This window comes from Dermacentor variabilis, chromosome 5, assembly GCF_050947875.1.
Source record: "Dermacentor variabilis isolate Ectoservices chromosome 5, ASM5094787v1, whole genome shotgun sequence".
Lineage (NCBI taxonomy): Eukaryota > Metazoa > Arthropoda > Arachnida > Ixodida > Ixodidae > Dermacentor > Dermacentor variabilis.
Window position 1 is genome coordinate 117,822,051 of NC_134572.1, and position 19,715 is coordinate 117,841,765.

Sequence of the window (19,715 nt, forward strand, 5' to 3'; positions counted from 1 at the left end):
ATGGTAGATTGAGCCTTTCGCAGAGGCGAGCGGTGCAGCAACCACGCCAGCGTCAGATCAGCCTACCGCTCCTTACATTTTGTGATTTGGAGTTTAGTGTCAAAGGAACAGCATGCATCTCTCTTTGCCCTACAAGCTGCTGTTGCAGAAGCTGTCCTATGCTTCAACACTGGGAATCTGCATGCATCTCCTGCAATTCTACAACAGCTAGACATACAGCGGAACCTTGGTTATACGTCCCCCGGTTTTGCGACAACCCAGGTTTTACGACAGATTAGCACAGTCCCGGCGAAGTCCCCATAGAAGCAATGCATTAAAAAAAAACCCATTATCCGACGCAATTTTACGCCTGACCCATGTTATACGACGACCCTCACGAAGCGCAGGACGGAATGGCGGACGAAAGAAATGTACCGAAGGTCTCTTTCCTCGCTCCAATCATTTTCTCCCTCTATTCTCGGCGGCGTCGCCTCTCATCGCATTGGGGAAGCGTTTCTCTCCTTCCAGTTTCCCAGCAACAGATCGCCGACAAGGTAGCGTGGAGAGGCCTAGGTTTATAGCATGTGTTCTTCATCGTAATCCTAGTGACCAACGTTCAGCGGAGGTTTTTTGTTGTGTGGAGCAACGCGACACACAATGTCCCGGAAGCGGACAGTTATGTCGCTCGGCGATAAGCTGAATATTATCGAGGAAGCAGAAAAGCAGCATGGAGCCACGAAAGCCAGCGTTGCCTGGGACCTTAAGATACCCGAACCTTGCTTAAGACGATCCTGGCAAGCAAAGAAGTGATATTGCAGAATGTCAACAAGTTCGGGCTCAAGCGGAAGGCGGCAAAACAAGGACAGCATGAGGAGTTAGAAAAAGTTCTCGTCAAGTGGCTGCATCAAGCACGGAGCTCTGCAATCAACGTTGACAGTGCCGTTCTAAAAGAAAATGCGGACCTTGTGGCATTGCATCTGGGCATCGATGACTTTCAGGCATCGAACGGGTGGCTGTATCGCCTTATAAAACAAAACAGGATTCCGCTCCTGCGGAGAAAGCACTTCCGTGGACATTTCGACGGTGAACAAGTGGATGGAGTCGCTGCCGGAGATGATTGCTGCATACAAGCCCTGCGACGTTTTTAACGCCGATGAGAGCAGTATTTTTTACCCTGTGCAGCCCGAGCAAACCCTTGTGTTTAAGGGTGACAGCTGTCATGGTGGCAAGCGTAGTAAAGAGCATGTGACAGTGCTATTCTGTGCTAATGAGGACGGTTCCGAGAGGCTGCCTGTGCTCGTTGTAGGAAAGTTTGCAAAGCCATGGTGCTTTAAGAACTTGAAGACGCTGCCGTGCAGCTACAACTTCAACAAAAAGGCGTGGACGACGTCTTCGCTCTTCAGCAATTTTTTGCAGCAGCTGGATAACAAAATGGGTGCTAAGGCATGGAAAATATTGCTTTTCATGGACAACGCACCGTGCCACCCACCCGATATGTCCAGCCTGAAGAACATAAAGGTTTTTTTTTTTTTCCGCCCATCTGCACAAGCCGGCTGCAGCCGCTGGATGCCGGCATCATTAAGTGCGTCAAGCAAGGGTACCGGAAGTGGTTAGTGCAGCATCGGCTGGTGGCTATGGAGCGCAGCGAGTCGAAAAAAAAGATCACTGTGCTCGACGCCATTCATTTTATTGCCAGTTCGTGGAACGTAGTGTCGCAAAGCACAATCGCTAACTCGTTCAAGCACTGTGCCTTTAAGCGAGAGACTGTCCCCTCTGCTGGGGACGCAACAACCTCGATGCCGCTCAAGGCTGATGCAGGCTTTGCCAACGACGATTTCAAGAGTTTAAACCTCACCAGGACTTTCGCCGAGTGCACGGAGGCCGACAACAATGTCGCAATCTGCGGCGAGGTGTCGCTGGATGACGCCATCAAGGAGGCTTTGCCTAGTGCCGACACCGCTGCGACATCGGACGAGGACAACGATGATGCCACAGATGCTGTGCCTGTGCCTACCACGTTCGCCGAGGCGCTTCGGCACATAGACGGCATCCGGAACTTCATCTGTTCACGCGACGTCGCAGAGGGCCTCCCTTTGGACGTTGCCCAACTCGAGCAAAAGCTCTTGGTTCACGGATCACCCGCCGTGGTTGCTGAGTGGCTATGGTGTTAGGCTGCTGAGCACGAGGTCGCGGGATCGACTCCCGGCCACGGCGGCCGCATTTCAATGGGGGCGAAATGCGGAAGATCTCTACTACAGCGTGCCTCATAATCAGAAAGTGATTTTGGCACATAAAACCCCATGATTTTTTTTGGTTCACGGATCAAACAAGGTCCAAAAGAAACAACTTTTTTTTAAGTTTGCACCAGCTGGAGGGAATTGCAGCAGTGGGTAGTAGAGTGCCGTAAAGGTTTGTTTGAATAAAGCATGATTGGTACCTGTGCTGCAGCATTAATTCTTATTGCATTTACTTTTTTGGTAATTTGGGTTTCCAAGCCCTGAAGAGTATTTTAGTAGTTTGCATTGAAGTTCCTCATAAATCCGTTATGCGAAATAAGTAGTATTTCTATAGGCATAATTTATGTTTGGATTTTACTACGCCTGCATTTTACTATGCTTTCTCACGGTCCCGAGAAAGTCGTATAATCGGGGTTCCATAGTAATTATTGTTGTCAGTGCATCTCAGAGAGCAAAGGAGGAAAAGCTCCATCGAAGTGCTGGCTCCAGTAAGAAGCCTCCTTGAGTGTGAGGAAGCTGGTCAAGATGACGTATAAGAATGGAATGCATCCAGATTATTTTCTGGGTGCATTTCCCCGAGATTTTATGGTTATGTTCTGAATAAAGGGGTTGCAGAATGTTTTTCCTTGATTTCTAAAAACAACAACTTTGACGAGCTTCCAATTTTGAAGGTAAAATAACTTCTGAACTTCTGTCTTATTTCAGCCATCGGCTCTTTTCTTTTTTTTGGAAGAAAAAAAAGGTATGCAGGAAGCAATATGGCCATTTTCAAGGCAGTACTATTCTCAAAAACTTTTTTTGAAATGGGTCACATGTTTGACAAGATGGCATTTTTTTCTAGCAACATTAATGAGCTCTAACATCTTGTTCGAATTGGCCTAGAACATTCATACTTTATGACACTCCCTGAACATTCTAGATAATCTTTACACTCAAACCACTGGGTTTGGATTTTCTGTTTAGATGCTAATTTTTCTCCAAGCAAAGGACCCAGCTAATAGAATGCTTTTAGAGTATATAGTAAACTTCTTATTCTATGAAACTGTTAATTACATTTTTATAATCTGCACATTAAAGTACACAAGGTGCAAAAATTTCGTTCAGATCTGCCCAAAAATTTAAGAAGTTGCCTTTCAAGTGTAGCCTGCCCGCTTAATTGAAGACCAGAGTTGACTTCCCCTATACTTTCCCTGGCTTAATTTTCTGCTGGCTTCATAGTGACTGTGTCTAACATTGCTAAATATATACATGCGTATGCGTAAGACTGATGGTGGTGGTGATGACCACACAACTGTATGCATCACGCCATGCGACAGCGGCTGCTAGCAGTAGCATAGCCCACTTGGAACCTTTGCTCTCAACACAATCTTAACAGCATGTTAAGCTAGTCCTAGTGTTAAGCATGTTAGTGCTAGTGTTATACTGAGGTTCAATTGTACTCCAGGCGCACAGTAGCATGATTGACCAATCTTCACACTAGCAGTGTGCTATGTTGTGGGCATCTACTCTTGCAAAAAGGGGGGAAAAAATGGTGACGGCCCACCAATGGCTGCATTGTGCTTACAGGCCCCTGTACCTGGCAGGTGGAGGTGGCTGCTGGTGGGGTGGGGCAGCAGGTGGGCTGGTGGCTACCAGGTACATGGGCACCAGCTGCTGGTGCTGGTGGTGAGGAGGTGCAGCAGCCTGCGGTGGCATATGTTGTTGTTGGTGCTGGTGGTGGTGGTAGGGCTCGCCTTGCCCCATCAAGGGTGCTGCAAAGGTCCCCAGAAAGGCCGTGTGGGAAGGAGGCCCTGGCTCAGCCGCACCATTGCTCAGGCCGGCCGCAGCCATGGGAGGTGCGTAGTAGCCCCACACAGGGTACGATCCCCCCCCGACTGGGCTGCCAGCAACCAGAGCACCTGCCTGGGGACTGGCCGCAGCTAGGCCCACTGCAAGCGGAAAGAGAACACGGCAGTCAGAATCAAAGCCACAAACCAAATTACGATTGCACTATGAGAACCATTGCTAGGAGCCTTCATGAAAATATGGTTCTTTTCTAAAGGTGCGTATATATCTGAAACCAGTCTAATAACGAATCAAATGCCAAATTTACTCATGTAAGGGCCACACTTTTTTTTTTCCGATTTTTTACTGCGTGCAGGTTTTACATAAGGCAGGCTTATGGCTATTCACTGGGACCTCAATCTGCGCTCAAACTGGTATGCAAACTAACACAGCCACTGGCAGTTGACTGAACATATTTAGTCACAACCGGTTTTGGACAAGCACAACGCCACGAAAATGTTAAAAAAATTGGGCAGTCCGAAAAAAAAAAATTGCAATGATGAAATTGGCTTTTTTGTTTCTTAGAGTGCCAGTGCGACGGAAAATTTTTTTAAGGGCTTTTGCAAAGTTTGTGCTCCATTAATCCTTTCTATGCCATTGACGAGTCCCACTTGTCAGGGCATTTCCTCCAAAATGTGTAAATTACAAGTTTGACTTGTCAAGGAATTTCCTTTCGTCTGTCAAGTACCACAGACGAGCGGCAGTCGTTCCATCATTTTGACGTGAATCCGACGCTATTATATGGCAACAGTTTCCCAGAAATCTTCATTTCTTGAGGCCACAGAATGGTGGTGCGGAGTGAGGCTGCTACAGTGCTGATGGCTTCCATTTTTAACACCAGAATTATGGTGCTTTTGGGTGTTTCACCTCAAATAAACAATTAGACCTTGAAAGCTCTAGAGAGCCCTACTCAAAGCTTCATTTAGCATTAACAATTATGAGACAGAGTTAGAAACCCTGGTGTCCATTATCACGTAGGCGTGGTTCAACAAAAATGCTTTAGTAGTGGCACCTTCCCCAATTTTCTTTTGCTGCTGCACCAGCAATAATGCATCACGCATGGAAGTAAAGAACTAATGGTCGATCAATTGGTAGTTCTGACGAAAATGCATTAGGACTAATCCTTCGCAAGCCTTAAGTGACCAACAAGACACCTGAAGAATGCCACACGACTCCTTAACGAAGCTTAAGGGGGCAGGTGGACATCAGAGCTAACTCTTTTGTTCTTTGACCTAGAGCAATGAAATTTGGCAGCCATACTCGAAGGTGTCTTAAAGAAATATGCAGTGTCATTACGGTACCTTGACTAGTTTTCAAGTTACAATATGTTAAGTGTGTTCCACTTGTGGAAAACCTCGCACTGTAAGGAAACATGCCAGGGAGCTGCCTGTAGTTTTAAAAATCTTTGCTCAAAAGAGCACTACAGGGTACAACAGTTTCAAAACTCTTTTAACTGCTTTATTTTTTTTTACACAGAACGTCATGTTCACTTTCACTAATTGTACTAGAACTTGTCATTCACAAATTAGCATGCAGAAAAAGAACTAAGCCCTCAGCAAGGTACTGAAGACTGTCATACCCTCAAGCACACTTCAGGGAATACATAAAAATAAACAGGACCAAAATTGGTCCAGGCATTCCCATGCTACCCTTTCCACAGACAATGCAGAATGCCCAAAAAACAGTTTTGAGAAAACGTCTCTAAAAGTTTTTGGAGCAGTTCACATCTCTCAAAATGCACCAGTATTGTAGTTTTTGCTGTCTTTGCTTACAGTGTGATTTTTTTGGTCTCTGCCCTTTTATTTGCGCAGTCCGAAGTGCCGAAGTACGAAATACCTAGCCGCGCAGTCCAAGGTGCCGACACGCAAAATTAGTACCCACGGGCTCGAGGAGTCGACATTCTATGTGCTTAGTTGCGCAGTCCGAGGTGCCAATGCACGAAATGCCTAATCGCAGGCTTGATGAGTCAACACTTGATGTGCTGAGTCACACAGTCCGAGGTGCCGAAGCACGAAATGCCTAGACGCGGACTCGAGGAGTCGCGCAGTCGGAGGCACCGATGTACAAAATGCTTAGGCAAGGGTCCGAGATGTCCACGCGCGATGTGCTTAATTGCCGAGTTGGAGACTCCTATGCGCGAAATGCTTAGCCGCGAGTCTGAGAATTGCCTCCGCAATGTGCTTGGTCACAAATTCCGAAACACCAAGTGCTGAAAGGCATTGCCACGTGTCCGGATTCCGCGCATGAATCTTGGTCGCGATGACCGTGTCATCGATGCTCGGTATGCTTAGCTGCGGGTCTGAGACGTCCACAAACGTAGGAATTGGCCAAGATGCTGTGATGTCCACGTAGCACCTGTTTCGACACATAGAGATTACGGTGAGTGGAGACTTCCAGACTTGCCAGGTACAAAGGGCCGAGCAGACAACGCGAGCGCCAGACCAATGGCGAACCGTGCTGGAGTCACGTGGCGGGCACGGCCAATCGCAGACTCCGGCACGACCTTCAATCATTTGCTTTTTGTGTGCTTGTATCTGTACGGAAGGGCGAATTTGAAGATGGAGAAATTCGTTTTCCAACGAGACCAAGATGGCGGCACTCGATTGCGCCATTCCGGAGATATAGTGGCTTGAAAAATGCTTTTTTGATTTCCGCAAAATTTTTCGCCACCTTCGCTGATAAAACAATTTTTTTAGAGAACTTCTACGTCGTTTACAGTGATATTTCGGAATCAGATAGAAAAAGGGTAATAGAAACTGAAAATGTGATTTGCAAAAATGCGATTTTTTTGCCATTTTTCGCGATGCAAATGCCGCATCCCCCCTTAACGCATGTCACTTTACACTTCGTTTGTTCTCCCCACTCCGCAGCATGCTTTCAGCGCTTCATTACAGTTGGTGCAGCCAAACGAGCCTCACAGGCTTCTTCTGATTTGGCCTGTAGTCACCACTGTATCGCCTCGACCTTTTTCGGCAACATTTCTCAGCATGACTTTCCACACTGCTCGTTTACAGTGCTCCCATCCATGTTATAAATGCACTCAAAGACACGCACCTTCAGAAGACATGTCTCAACCCTTGAAACGCAACAGGCAAGCTGCCAGGCGCAGTTACCTCCTCTCCCCTGGTGGTCTGCCAGCTGTGACAACGCCATCTAGACTAGGAGAAGGCCCTGAGCAATCCGAGGCAACGTCATCACTAGGCCACACCGTACGAGTACTGCTGGTACATATCAAGACGTGTGCACGGGGTCACATTCTGCTTGCTGTACTGCATTTCAGGATAATGTATTTTGTGCTAGTAATCTGTGCTGCTCGTGCAACAAAAGTCTTGACTGCAGCGTGTCTTGTGTGTGTGCTTGTTTGTGCGAGCCTGTAGGCACGGCATGGCATGGTGAAAGGTTGCTGTGGAAATGCCACACAAAAACTGTGTGCCGAATTGCCATGGTAACTATGCGGTGGGAGCAAAGGTTCACATGTCAAGTTTCCTCAGGAGGAGGACCTGTGAATTAGAGCCATCCCACAAGCTAAACTTATCGTCGTAGAGCACTCCAGGGTAAGTTGTAATCAGCTGTAATTTTCTTTTGCAATTTGCAGTGAAGAAAAGCGGCTAAATGTATATTTGAGAAATGTGTAGAAAAAGAGCTCGGTAAATATTTAACACACCAATTAACAATTTATTGCTTAATTTACAGAATTTCTAACATTTCTTTTAATTTTGCGAGCTTCAATTCTTAGCGACATCTTCCCAAGGCATTGTATGTATACGACACCACTGGACACAGTTACAGTGCTCTTGGCGCACATCCACCCTTATGCAAATAATGTGCAGTCGGTTTCTGGAGTGCCCCAATTATAGTATCCACAGTTGAACCTCGCAATAACAAAATCGTCGGGGAACGCGAAAAATTTCGCTTTCGTGATAATTTCGTTGTTGCAAAAAGAAACAATACAGATAGGTAATGCATCGCAGAACAAAACTTTACTGTCAAAATTCCGTTAGCCTACTTTGCAAGCTTTGCTCCAGGATATAGAACCGCATAGCCAACAGTACAAAGTGTGCCGCATGGGTCGAGCAGCAGTGGCAGCACTGCCATAGCGCAGTATTCTCGGTCAATTGCTTTCGGAAATGCAATCACTTCTGCGAGATCTTGCGCAACTCGGCACCAGATGCAGAGCAACAGCACATGCAGCAGCGTTTCTCCAGCGCACGCTGTTGCGCATAGGCGCCGAAGCGTCCAGGGCCGAGCGGGAAAGTGTTTGTATCTCATGTACCCACAGGCAAACGATCAAGATAACGGCCTTTTCGCGCAAATATATGACCGGCGCCGAATCCGCGCGCGATGCCTGTCGGGTGGCACCAAAGCCAGCGTTCTTAAAGCAAGGGACGCGTAATGCCGGACGATTACTCAATCATCACCCGATGCATGACACTCCATACTCTACGACCACCACCTGAAGCGCCATAAACTATTCCATGTCGGTTGGATGTGCATTTCCTTGCTTTTACTGCATTTTTCTCACTGAGGTGCCCATTACGTAGTGCAATGCCATGATCGGTGATTGTTCTTCAAAACACACGTTCAGCTTGCATTCAGTTTCGTCTCGTGCGATTGGCCTAAGCCTCGCCAAATCGTCAGCCGCGGGGAATGCAAACTGAATGTGCGTTTCGAAAGATCTACGATCTCGCCTATAGTAGGCGTGCAAAAACCGTCGTCACATGTCGGTAGTAACATGTGTGCCGTTTCAAACGGGCGATCAACAAACAAGCTGGCGGCCATAATGTGTTTCCAGCGCACTGACCGCTTCCGGCGCTTGGTTGTTTTTGTGAAAAAAAATGGTGGCGCCCACACAAGTGTAATGTTGTGGTATTTTACGTAATTTTAATGCAAAATGATCGCATTTGAGCACATATTGGAGCATGCTAGCCTTACGCGAGTAGGTAATATGCGGAGTTACGTGGTGCAAATTTCACTGATGCGGGATTGCAGTACAGGAACATTTCGTTGCCAAGAGGTACAAAATGCATTGAATTATGGGCGTTCGCTGGGGATACGAAAATGTTTTGCCGTCGCGAGAATTGCGTAGTTGCAGGATTTTGTTATCGTGGGTTTTGATTGTACAGCAATGGAATTACTGCTGAAACAATGTCATAACTTAAAAAAATTATTTCTGTTCTTGTTTACGTTGCTGGCTATGCAATCTACACAACTTTAATATGACTGAACAGTATCAAATCCAGGACATTGCTGACACTGGACAAGCAGGTTCTTGTTTCTGTAACAGAGCAGCACCATGAACTTAAAAAAGAACTCGACCGAGGTGGCCTTGTGTTTCCCACAATGTGTGTCATAAATACCCGCTGCTGCACTGTTGTACAGAAGCTGCCCAAGATGCGTTTTCTGAAGGTAGCATAATCAGTGGCAACTTGTGACGAACCTAACTATACACCTGCTTGCTTCTGAAGACTTGCGATTTCGACACATGTGAAGATGCGCACAGAAGTGAAGTCATGATGAAGCATGTAATATGGTGCAATGTGAGCACCTTGTTAAGGAACTTCTGTTGTAGCATGAATGACAGTCTTTGACGCTGACAACAAATCAAAGAAAAAAAAGAAACTCAAGAATAAGGCAACTCCACGACCTTGTGCATTCAGATTTAGCCCTCAGATCAACTTTAGTCAATTTCTTGAAAAAATGAGCACTAGGATTCAGCAAATGCAGTAATGTAGACTAGGGAAGGGAGCCGAAAGTTTGACATTAGAAGTAAATATTTGTACTTACCCTGTGAATTTGCATGAGCTTCAGGCACCGAGGTAACATAGTTGCGCCCACACGTTGTCAGGGGTGCCGGCTGTACATAATAAATGGGACCCTGGGCAGAGAAAAGCAGCGCATGTCATTAAACAGCCTAATCAAAGCTTTTAATGGGGCAATTTCAATTCAATTGTGGGGTGGTTAACATCTCTAAATGCAAAATACCTAATGAGAGATGCTGTAGCGAGGGCTCCACACTAATTTTGACCACCTGGCAATCTTTTACACTTGCACGCAACACCCAAAGAGCATTTTTCCATTTCCCCGACCACCACAGCCAGGAATCGAACCCAACGACCTTGTGCTCAGCAGTGCAATGCCAATGCCACTGAGCCACAGTGGAGGACAGTTCAAAGGCAAGGACAAAATATGCCGTTTGCTACGTTTCCGGGAGTCGCCCACGCAAACTTTTGGTTCACTAGAATAAGCAGTGTCTGTATTTGTGTCATTCCTTAACGTACAACAAAAGTCAAACAACCTGTTTACAACCAAATTCTTTTCCATACAAATACCTGGATCTGTGACTGTCACTGCACTAAGCAACATTCCAGCCAAAGATCAAGCTGTTTGTGGTTGACACAGCCCTTTCAGGGTGTCTACCAAGTTGACATTTTCAAATTCACCAGAGTTTTCCAGGTTTTCCCCAAGTGTCATTGAAAAATTCCCTGAGTGACCCAGAAATTTGTTTTATGTAAAGATGGGCTGACACCATATCACTCAATGCTGTCTCTCTCTAGCAAGCATGTTAAAAAAGAATGACTTAATACAGTTTGAATAGTAAGGAGCAGAATTTATTTTGATACAAAAGAAAACAGAAGGCAGGCATTAGTAAAATGCACAGTAAATAACATATCTTCGAAAAAAATGGTAAAACTCATTGCAAATTGAGTCGAGCATTCTCAAATACGAATAAAAAGGAAATGCATATAGAAGCAAATATTTTCAAATATGAGCTATTTCTATCAACTTATAGCAAGCTCATTAGTATGAGGCCCAAACTTGTAACAAGTGAGATTCTCTCTCAGCAGCTGGCAAGTCAACCTCAACTATCCTGACATACTGTCAGCCCGTGCACAACGCCTCAGTGTTGCGTTTCACTGCTTTTTGATTTGGATGATGGTCCCATGCATCTCAGCGTCAGCCACCACTTTGTTTTTTGTGCTCAAGGTCCTTGAGAGAAGTGATGGCATGCTTCCTTTCCCATTCATTCCTCAATGCATAGGTCCTTTTGTGATCTCGTCCTCCTTTCACCGTGCGTTCACCTGACGGACCATTTGAAGCATCCTCTTGGTCAGTTGTACAGTCAACGTCCGATTTTTCTAACTCCCTAGGGGCCGCAAGAAAGTCCAAAAACTCGGGCAGTTCAAAAAATAAGATTGCGTCTCTTTTATTGCCCTTATGGGTTTAAATCTCCACAGGCACATCCGAAAAAGCCCTGAAGGCTTGCCAGTACACTTATTAGGCATATCGGTACTCCTATTGTGACAGGAGATTACCGGTGCATGCGTGTATGATTAAGGAATACATAATGTGTTCAAGAGAACAGATTGGTGGGCTAGGTGGTACTACATAACTAGCACTGCGTCTTCGATTACTTCTCGTGTCCTCGTGTGTATTTTTTGTTTTGTTTTGTTTTTTTAGTTCTGGAGTTCTGCTGGAGTTCTGGAGTTCTGCTGCAAAGACATGTTCTGCTGCAAAGACATGATGTGACGCTGCCAGATGCTCTGTATCTTCCTCGTCACCTGCGGGTTCCCATGGGGTGCGGAGCTCACGGCCGTAACACAGCAAGGCTGGAGTATATCCAGTGACTACGCTCTCTGTAATATGCATGGCAAGGGCGATCTCAAGTATGTGCTGGCCAGAGCCCCTGTGGTTGGAGACCTTGTGGTTCACAGTCCTTGTAACGGCACTGCTTAATTGTGCCATTTTGGTGCTTGACCATTGGTCCCACCGGTCAGTATGGTAGACTAAGGTTTTTGTTAGGGGTGTGCGAATGCGAATATCAACATTTTCGAATACGAACCGAATATGAATACTTAGCATCAAATATCAAATAATAATATGCACATGCATTTATTAGCAAGTTGGTTTATTTTAACACATTGGAACACTGCAATTACATTGTCACTGGTAAAGAAAATTTAACTAGTAAGCCGTTATACTAAAAGATTGTGTATTTGGCTGATGTTAGCTTTGGAAAATTGAATAATTTCTGCTAGTTGTTGGTTCTCGCCAACCTGTGCATTATTGTACCGCACCAATTTCCCGCAAACTCAGAGGCATTTGACCCCGTACCAGACATCACTCATCGCATTTGCTGTCAAACAGTAAGCTCAGGATTGGGGGGTGGAAGCTGCAAAAGAGTGCACCCTCGCAGTTTGCCAACCCATGCCCCTTGCTAATGAGAGGCTGGCTTTCCTGCAAAGCCTGGACCTCCAGTGGCTAAGCATGTTTTACAGGTAAAATTTCGCCAGCAGCATGAAATTTCTGCAACATTCAGCACAAAATCGCCCCAATATTCTTAGATTAGATAAAAACAACTGCTAAGAACCGTGCCAGCTCGTGCGCAGCTGGAATATATTTGATTTGATTCGAATATTCGTATCTAAATGAAAATTCGAAATTTTCGTATATTCACGCACCTGTAGTTTTCGTATTTGCTGCCACTCGCAGAGGGAAGAGCTCTGAACACTTGGTGAATTTGTCGAGAATTAGCAAGTACAGTGGAATCCTGTTGATACATTCCTCGCTGGTGCATTTTCCGGGCTGCTACATAGTGTTTTCGTGGTCCCTTCCTAAATCCCAATGACTCCTATGTATTATGTTCCTATTTGATATAGCACCATTCTGTAATGTTCCCGCATCTTACATTGCATTTGAAAGTGCCCACCACGTAAAAAATTGGAGGACGCTTAAGCTTCACCTTCAAGAGTGGAATTCGATAGCGTTATCGCACCCCATTCGCACCGCCCACTCATTCGCTCGGCATGCTCTTGAGTCACACAATGACGAAACGTGCACCTGATCAAGCGGAATGAACCAAAGAACTCGGTGTCTCGGAGGGAGAAACGATCTACGCGAGCCAAACGTCGTAATCGGCACGGCCAGCCGGGCCGCGACGCACCATGAAGGCGGGCGCGATCATGGGGCTGACGCCTCTATAGGATCGTCCTCTATCTCGCTTGGGAGCACTACGCTGACGCACGGTTCCTCGCCAGCAGCACGGCACATATCGCAGGAAACGCTTTCCCACCATATGCACTACGGCGCAGTGATCACGTCAGAGGCGTCCCACATCAAACCCTGCACCTAGGAGTCGCGCTGTGAGCGGAAAGAAGAGCCGAGTCGCGCGCCACCTGTCGGGGAAGCTCCGTACATTGCCAGGAGGGGGTCTTCTGTGTTTGCCGCAAGATGGCTCTGCGTGTGCACAGAGCGCAGAAGAAATGTAGCGGAAACGTACTCCGCTACTCGTGTAACTGCGACTTCTGTAATTTACATGCTCATAATTACCGATATACACCGCAGCATAACTATCTACGGTACGTTTCTAAGGCAACACCACATTCACAAGAGGCGCTTTTGTCCTACTTTGAACCATCGAACTCGTGGCTAGCGTCTCCGTCTCACACTCCGGAGACCCTGGTTCGATTCCCACCCAGCCCATCTTGCAAGTTGTTTTTTATTTATGAAGTGCGTTCTGGGATTTATCGCTCACGGCCAACGCCGACGACACCGGCTTTTCTGCAACACGAGCTCCTTAACGCTATCGCGTTAATATAACGGCACAGAGAGAAATTGACTCTCGCATGTTGCAACAAGCTACCGATTCATTGCAACAAGCAACCAATTTGTTGACGCAAGCTATGAATTTGTTGCAACAAACGATCAACATTTGCAATAAATGAACAATGTTGCAGAAGTCAGGCACAACACAAACAATGGAAGAAAGCATGCACAGAGCAGTTGGCGAAGCATCTGAACCCGTGTGCATCGACTAAAACCTACCGAGAGCCACACACACTGGGCCAATTCTGCCAAGTGCAGGGCTACATTTACTTTGAGGCCTGCAAGGGTTTATTTGCATTTCCCAATTGCCGGTTCTTTTTAGTCAGCTTTGGTGCCTCTTAATTATTGGCGGCGAGGAGTTACGGAGTCGCCATCTATCGGAAGCACCTCGCTGGCGTAGTATGAGGGATCACGTGGCGCGCTCCTCATAGGTTTTGATGTCAGCGCTCACTGAAAACACCATGCGCGAGCTCTCCTGGACATTTCTGTAAGTACTTTCGAAACGAGAGAAGTTTTTTACTGTCTAAATAATAATCTTGGCAAAACTGAAATCACAGACTCGTTTACAGACGCTATCTCTTTACCGAATACGTACTAGTGAACGCCACTGCGCGCGGTCGCCGCGATGGAGACTTCCGAACCGGCTTTCTTACGTGAAAGGTGGGTAAACGCTGAGAACAAACTATGTGAAATATGTTCTTATAGTGTTTGAATAACTAAATGTAGCGTAATGGAATGAAGCCTCAATGCAGCAGTCGCACAGATTCGCAGCGACCGACTGCGCGTCTGCATGCTTGTCCGCGCACTGTTTCGCTTTCGCCACGTGCGCGCTTTCGCACCGTGCCATGAGCTTTAGGCCGCAGAATATGAGCATTTGACAGTATACAAGCAACCATTGTTGCGTGGGCGCTATCAGAGCTGCTCAAAAATAATTTCATTGTAGAGACTTCAACGTGATGTGCCGTCATGATGATTCAATCTTTTTTTTTCTTCTAAATTCTTGGACGCTTCAATATTATTTCTCGAGTTGAGTCGCACTGTATGTTTATTGGTGTTTTCAGCGTGCGATTTCCCGCTGCTTCTTTTTTGTAATCCAGTGCACAGAATTCCAAACACAAACATGACCATATGCCATGCTTTTTTAATGTGCTCCTTACCGCTCCCTTTCCACTCCAGTGAACTTGTCAGTATCTATAGCATCGACAAGCTCACAGACCAAACCGTCATGACATTAGTTGGGCAGCGGATTCGGGCGAGCATCTCAGTGCGCGTTTTCTGAACATTGCAGACCTGGCGCCGTAGCAGAAATCTTCCTCGCGTCTGTGCTTGCTGCATACCCGAGTTGTAGCAGATTACTATTTGCCGGTTTTATGTTTCGCTAGCCAAGCTTCACGCAGCTTCTTGTCCAGCGGCTACGTGTGAATAAGGCTGACACCGGGCTCCGTTGCGTACGTCCGGCGCTGCGGCACCGAGCAGTATGCCTACCATGTTGCGCGCCTTCAAAGGCAGCCACTACCTACTGTAGTGCTTTCCAGCGTTGTAAAGGAGACACTCGAAGCGGGAATATCTCGCCACTAAATGAGGACCGCAGCGTACTAGGGAATTTAAACTCGTTTTCAGCTCGCTTCGGCGCTCCCGAAGCAGCCGACGCGTCCGCTATGTCCACGTGATCCCTCCTAGCACGTCACGCCGACGGTGGCGCCAGCTTTTCCAGTGGTGGAGCTCGAGGCCAATACACACACGCATCTGCCATTCCTGGTCATGGTATGAGCACCGAGACATCTAATAACTGCACTGGCAGCCACTCTCACTGTTTGACATTGTGCTGCGGTGATTTATGCCCTTCCTCACGGTTACGTTTTCCCAGCTGATAGGTTTTATTTCCCCAGTCCCTTTAAAAACTTATCAACTGTACTTGCGGCCATGAGGTGTAGACGGCAAGGGCTCGATAATATCAACACTAAGCTCTTCAATTGGAGCTGTGGCCCACTGGACTATTCATAAGTGCCTCAGGCTTCTGGCGTCGAGCTTTTTGTGTGTTGACAGACAGCATGGCACTGCACATACTTTAACATGTCAGCCCGCATGCCAAGCCAGACAAACAATGCTCTCATGGTTTTGAAAAATCCGGCATGGCCTGCAGTGGATTGGTTGTGTGCCACCTTCAGTTGCCAGGTGTCAGAGATGACCAGGTAGCAATGGTACCTTCTTGTTGCCTCTTTGCCGAACAAGCAGTTCGCTTGGCTCCAGTTCTGTTGTCTCTGCGAGATCGCGAAAAAGGCGGTGATCAGGATCCAAGCTTAGGACCCTAGTCCCTTGGACCACAGTCTTCAGTTCTGAGAGATGGCCGTCACAAGCCTGTTCTTCCGATGAGCCATCCTGTGTCACCTAGAGTGTGGCATTCTCTTCTAAGGCTACTGATACTTGCTCAAGTGTAATTTCCACTTCAGGTTCTGGAGCAGCAATGGGGAACAGCGTCCCATACAGACAGTCACTTGGGCGGTCTTCACACTGGCAAGGGGCTCTGCTCAAGGCATCAGTGGGTATCTTTGCCTGTCCCCATCTGTGCTTGATTTGGCACGCCCTGCAGTCGTAGGACCCAATGCTTGACCCTAGGCAAAGCTTGGTCGGTGAACATCCATGACAAGGGAAGAGTGGTCACAGTGAATTGCAAGCTCGGCAAATTCAAGGTAGGCTTGTCCACTGCCCACACTACTGCAAGGCACTCCCACACCTGGACAATATAATGGCTTTCAGCCTCTGTAAGAACCCTGCTAATGAAAGAAACAGGCCACAGTGCATCAGGGCTGAGCTAAGGATTGCTTGAGTGCAGCAAAAGCCTGCTCTTGACTCTCTGCCCACTCCCATGGCTCATTCTTCTTCAAAAGATCCCGAAGTGAATGTGCTGTCAATGAGAAGCATGGGATGAAGTTCCTATAATAGTAAGCAAGCCCCAGGAAGGCTTGCAACTGCTTAAATGTGCTGGGTCTTAAATAATCTAGCACTGCACACACCTTTTCTTCACCTGGTCTGCCCTGCCCAGTTGAGATGTAGCCCAAGAACTTAAGGGAATGATGGCACACCTGTATTTTGTCTCGGTTAATCGTAAGACCAGCACGTTGCAGTACTTCCCTTATCTGCTCAATGTGACACTCGAGGGTCTCCGAGTAGACTAGAACATATCTAAAGATGTCATAGCGAAGTGGTGATCAATCTCCTGTAGCACACGGTCCATCAAGGTATGAAAAGTTGCCAGGCCACCTGCCACCTTGAAGGGCATCCTGACGAATTCTAACGTACCCTGATGGCAGATGAAGGCAGTTTTCATAATGTCGGCATAGCAAACAGAAATCAGGAAAGACTCTTGGGAGAGATCGAAGCTTGAGAACCAGTGAACTCGGCCAAGTTGTGCTAGCAGCCAGTCTAGCCTGTTCGAGGTATTAGGTAGGCAGGTACCTTGGTTCGTGCATTCAACGGTCGGTGGTCCACAGCAAGCTGGTAGCCTCTAAAATTCATCGCGAGGAGCACTAGGGCGCTACTCCAAGGGCTGCTGTGTCACCTTTTAAGAACCTGCTCTAGGAGGTCGTGTATACAGCGATTTTCTGCTTCTTAGCATTCATTGGACGGAGCTTGCATCTCACAGGTGCACTATTCCCTGTGCATTGCTGAAACGTCTGCGCAGTACTGAACAAGGGTGGTACACCCAGGAATTATAGTGAACAAAGGGCTAAAGTCAAGAGTAGCTATCGAAAAACTAGTTATAGATTTGAAATCAGCACAAAAAACTGATTGAAACAGTGAAGTTTAGTTCAGATTGAACCAAAAATAAAGAAAACCATTTTAGAACCCACGTCCCCTCACACCTTCGACACAATTTGTTCATTTTTTGGCGAGCATGACGACAACATGGCAATGGACCACGTTTTTGCAGTGTGGAGGAAGAGCTGTCAAGCTGCTGCAAGGCAAAGCTGGGCAAAGTAAGTTTACAAACTTTTGGAAATAAATTTTTGTTTAGCAGGCCATTTCTTTTGTCTCATTCTTGCGATAATGAAATTCCTACAAAAGCTAATTTTTCTGTCGACTTCGTTATAGCAGGTTTCGACTGTATATGTCAGCGAATGTGTTAATGTTCTGTAGCGAACTGTCACGATCAAAGCACCCTGTCCTTACTAGTGGACAGCATAGGAGGTACCTGGACAGAGACTGTAGATGCTCCATGCTGCTGCTGATGCTGATGCTGCTGCTGATGTTGCTGCTGCTGTTGGTGATGCTGCTGCTGCTGCTGCTGTTGCTGTTGTTGCTGTTGTTGCTGCTGTTGCTGCTGCTGTTGCTGCGTGGTGGGTGGCGGATGCCCATGCAGTGCTAGGAAGCCCGGCTGAAGGGGTGCCTGAAGCAGAAAGCCCCCTTGATGGTGCATTGTTCCGCCAGCACCCTCAGCAGACTCGGCCCCAACCAAGGTGAGCGAACTCAGCTGGCCTGCCACTGTCTCACATCCTGGTGGCTCCTGCGGCAGCCAAAGCCAATGCAGCGGTCCGTGAGGTAAGGCAGCAAGAGAAGCAAGCATACCTCACTGTTTGCGCTGTGCTGAGCTACTGTAAAAATTAAAATAAAATTCTGGAATTTTAGGTGCTAAAACAACCATCTGATTATGAGGCACATCGTACAGTAAAACCTCGTTAAACCGTACCCGCTTAAACAGTAGTTTCGTTTTAATAGTAGTAAAATCAAATCCCCGACTCAGCGGCCATTGAACATAATGTGTTTCGTATCCGCATAAACCGTACCAGCTTACTGCGTACGCATCGGTTAAAACGTAGCGTTTGAACTTTTCGTCGCGCAAACACGGCGCTGCGCCGTCTCCATCGGGCGGCCCGGCAGAACAACACGCCTCAGAGATCGGAACAACGGCCTCCAAGCGCCCTGTGCGTTTGCGCGTGAAGCCACAGCAACATCAACATCGTTTCGACGCGGTGCCAGAGAGCGTTATGGCGTCGTGCAAGCGAGGACTCGCGTCGTTCCGAAGCTTGGATAAAAAAGACGCCGGGTGCTCAGCATAGAAGAAAAATTAGGCATCGTCCGTGCTATCGAACGTGACACGAAGAAGTCGGCGCTGACAAGCAACGGGGATCTGCTGTTGACTACAGTGTGAGGCATTTGGAATGCGAAGAAGTTGCTCGGCAGCGCTGCTGCAACCGCGAAGATATGTCGGCTACGAGGTTCGACTTTTCGCCATCGTTGCCTCTGTTGTTGCCGAAGTGTCGACTAGCGACAGTGACGAGGATGACACGGAAAGCGATAGCACGGGCGATTCAGGCCTGACAGTGGCATAAGCTGCGCGTTGCGTCAGCCTCATGAATGCAATCGTCGCGACGACAATAGGGGCGCGATAACGTAACACTATTCCAAATGAAAATTATTCCAAACTCCGGCACCCGTAATGAAAAAGGCGCCCCCGGGACTTCTGCAGCACTACTGCGCACCTGCACAGTGAATACGTAACGCCAACGAGGAATCTGCCATGCGAGTGTTTGCCGAGAAGAGGGGGCTGGCTGAAAAGCTGGCACGCAGCTTCAGTAAGTTTGAGGCCGCTGTCGTCGGCGTGCTAGGCCGCCGCGGCATCAAACAAAAATAATGCTTTTTCGTGCGAAGTGAATAAATACTGCATGTTTTTTCCCCTTTCATCGCACTCTCTCCGAGTTCCGTTTTCGACAGGTAAGTGGGCGATCTCATGCTATTCGGTTAAACAGTACTACCGTTTAGTACGTAACTTTCCCGAGCTCCGGCCAACTACGGTTTAACGAGGTTTCACTGTAGTGAGGTACTTCGGGTTAATTTCGTCCACCTGAGGTTCCTTAACATGGGCACATTGCACGGTACATGAACGTTTCTGCTTTGCACCCCCATCGAAAAATGAGACCCCCCCTGCCAAGATCGACCCCACGAACTTCAGCTCTAGACGCTGGGCTACAGCGCTGGATGTCAGGCTACTTTGTCCCAACCACAATGTGCTACCTGTTGGGATTAAAAAATTTAGAATAATAATGAATCGAAAATGCCATATTAGATTCGGTC

The 19,715-nt window shown here is 47.2% G+C and overlaps 1 protein-coding gene across 9 annotated transcripts in view; it reads right to left on the minus strand.

Moving 5' to 3' along the window:
- LOC142583101 (uncharacterized) overlaps window positions 1-19,715 on the minus strand; it is a 114,315-nt gene that overhangs the window by 30,765 nt on the left and 63,835 nt on the right. For all 9 annotated transcript variants that reach the window (XM_075693407.1, XM_075693414.1, XM_075693410.1 and 6 more), the window contains 3 exons: window positions 17,836-18,147; window positions 9,825-9,915; window positions 3,793-4,144 (listed from right to left, as the gene is read on the minus strand). In XM_075693407.1, the coding sequence (XP_075549522.1) occupies window positions 3,793-4,144; window positions 9,825-9,915; window positions 17,836-18,147 (755 nt within the window). The remainder of the gene's footprint in view (window positions 1-3,792; window positions 4,145-9,824; window positions 9,916-17,835; window positions 18,148-19,715) is intronic.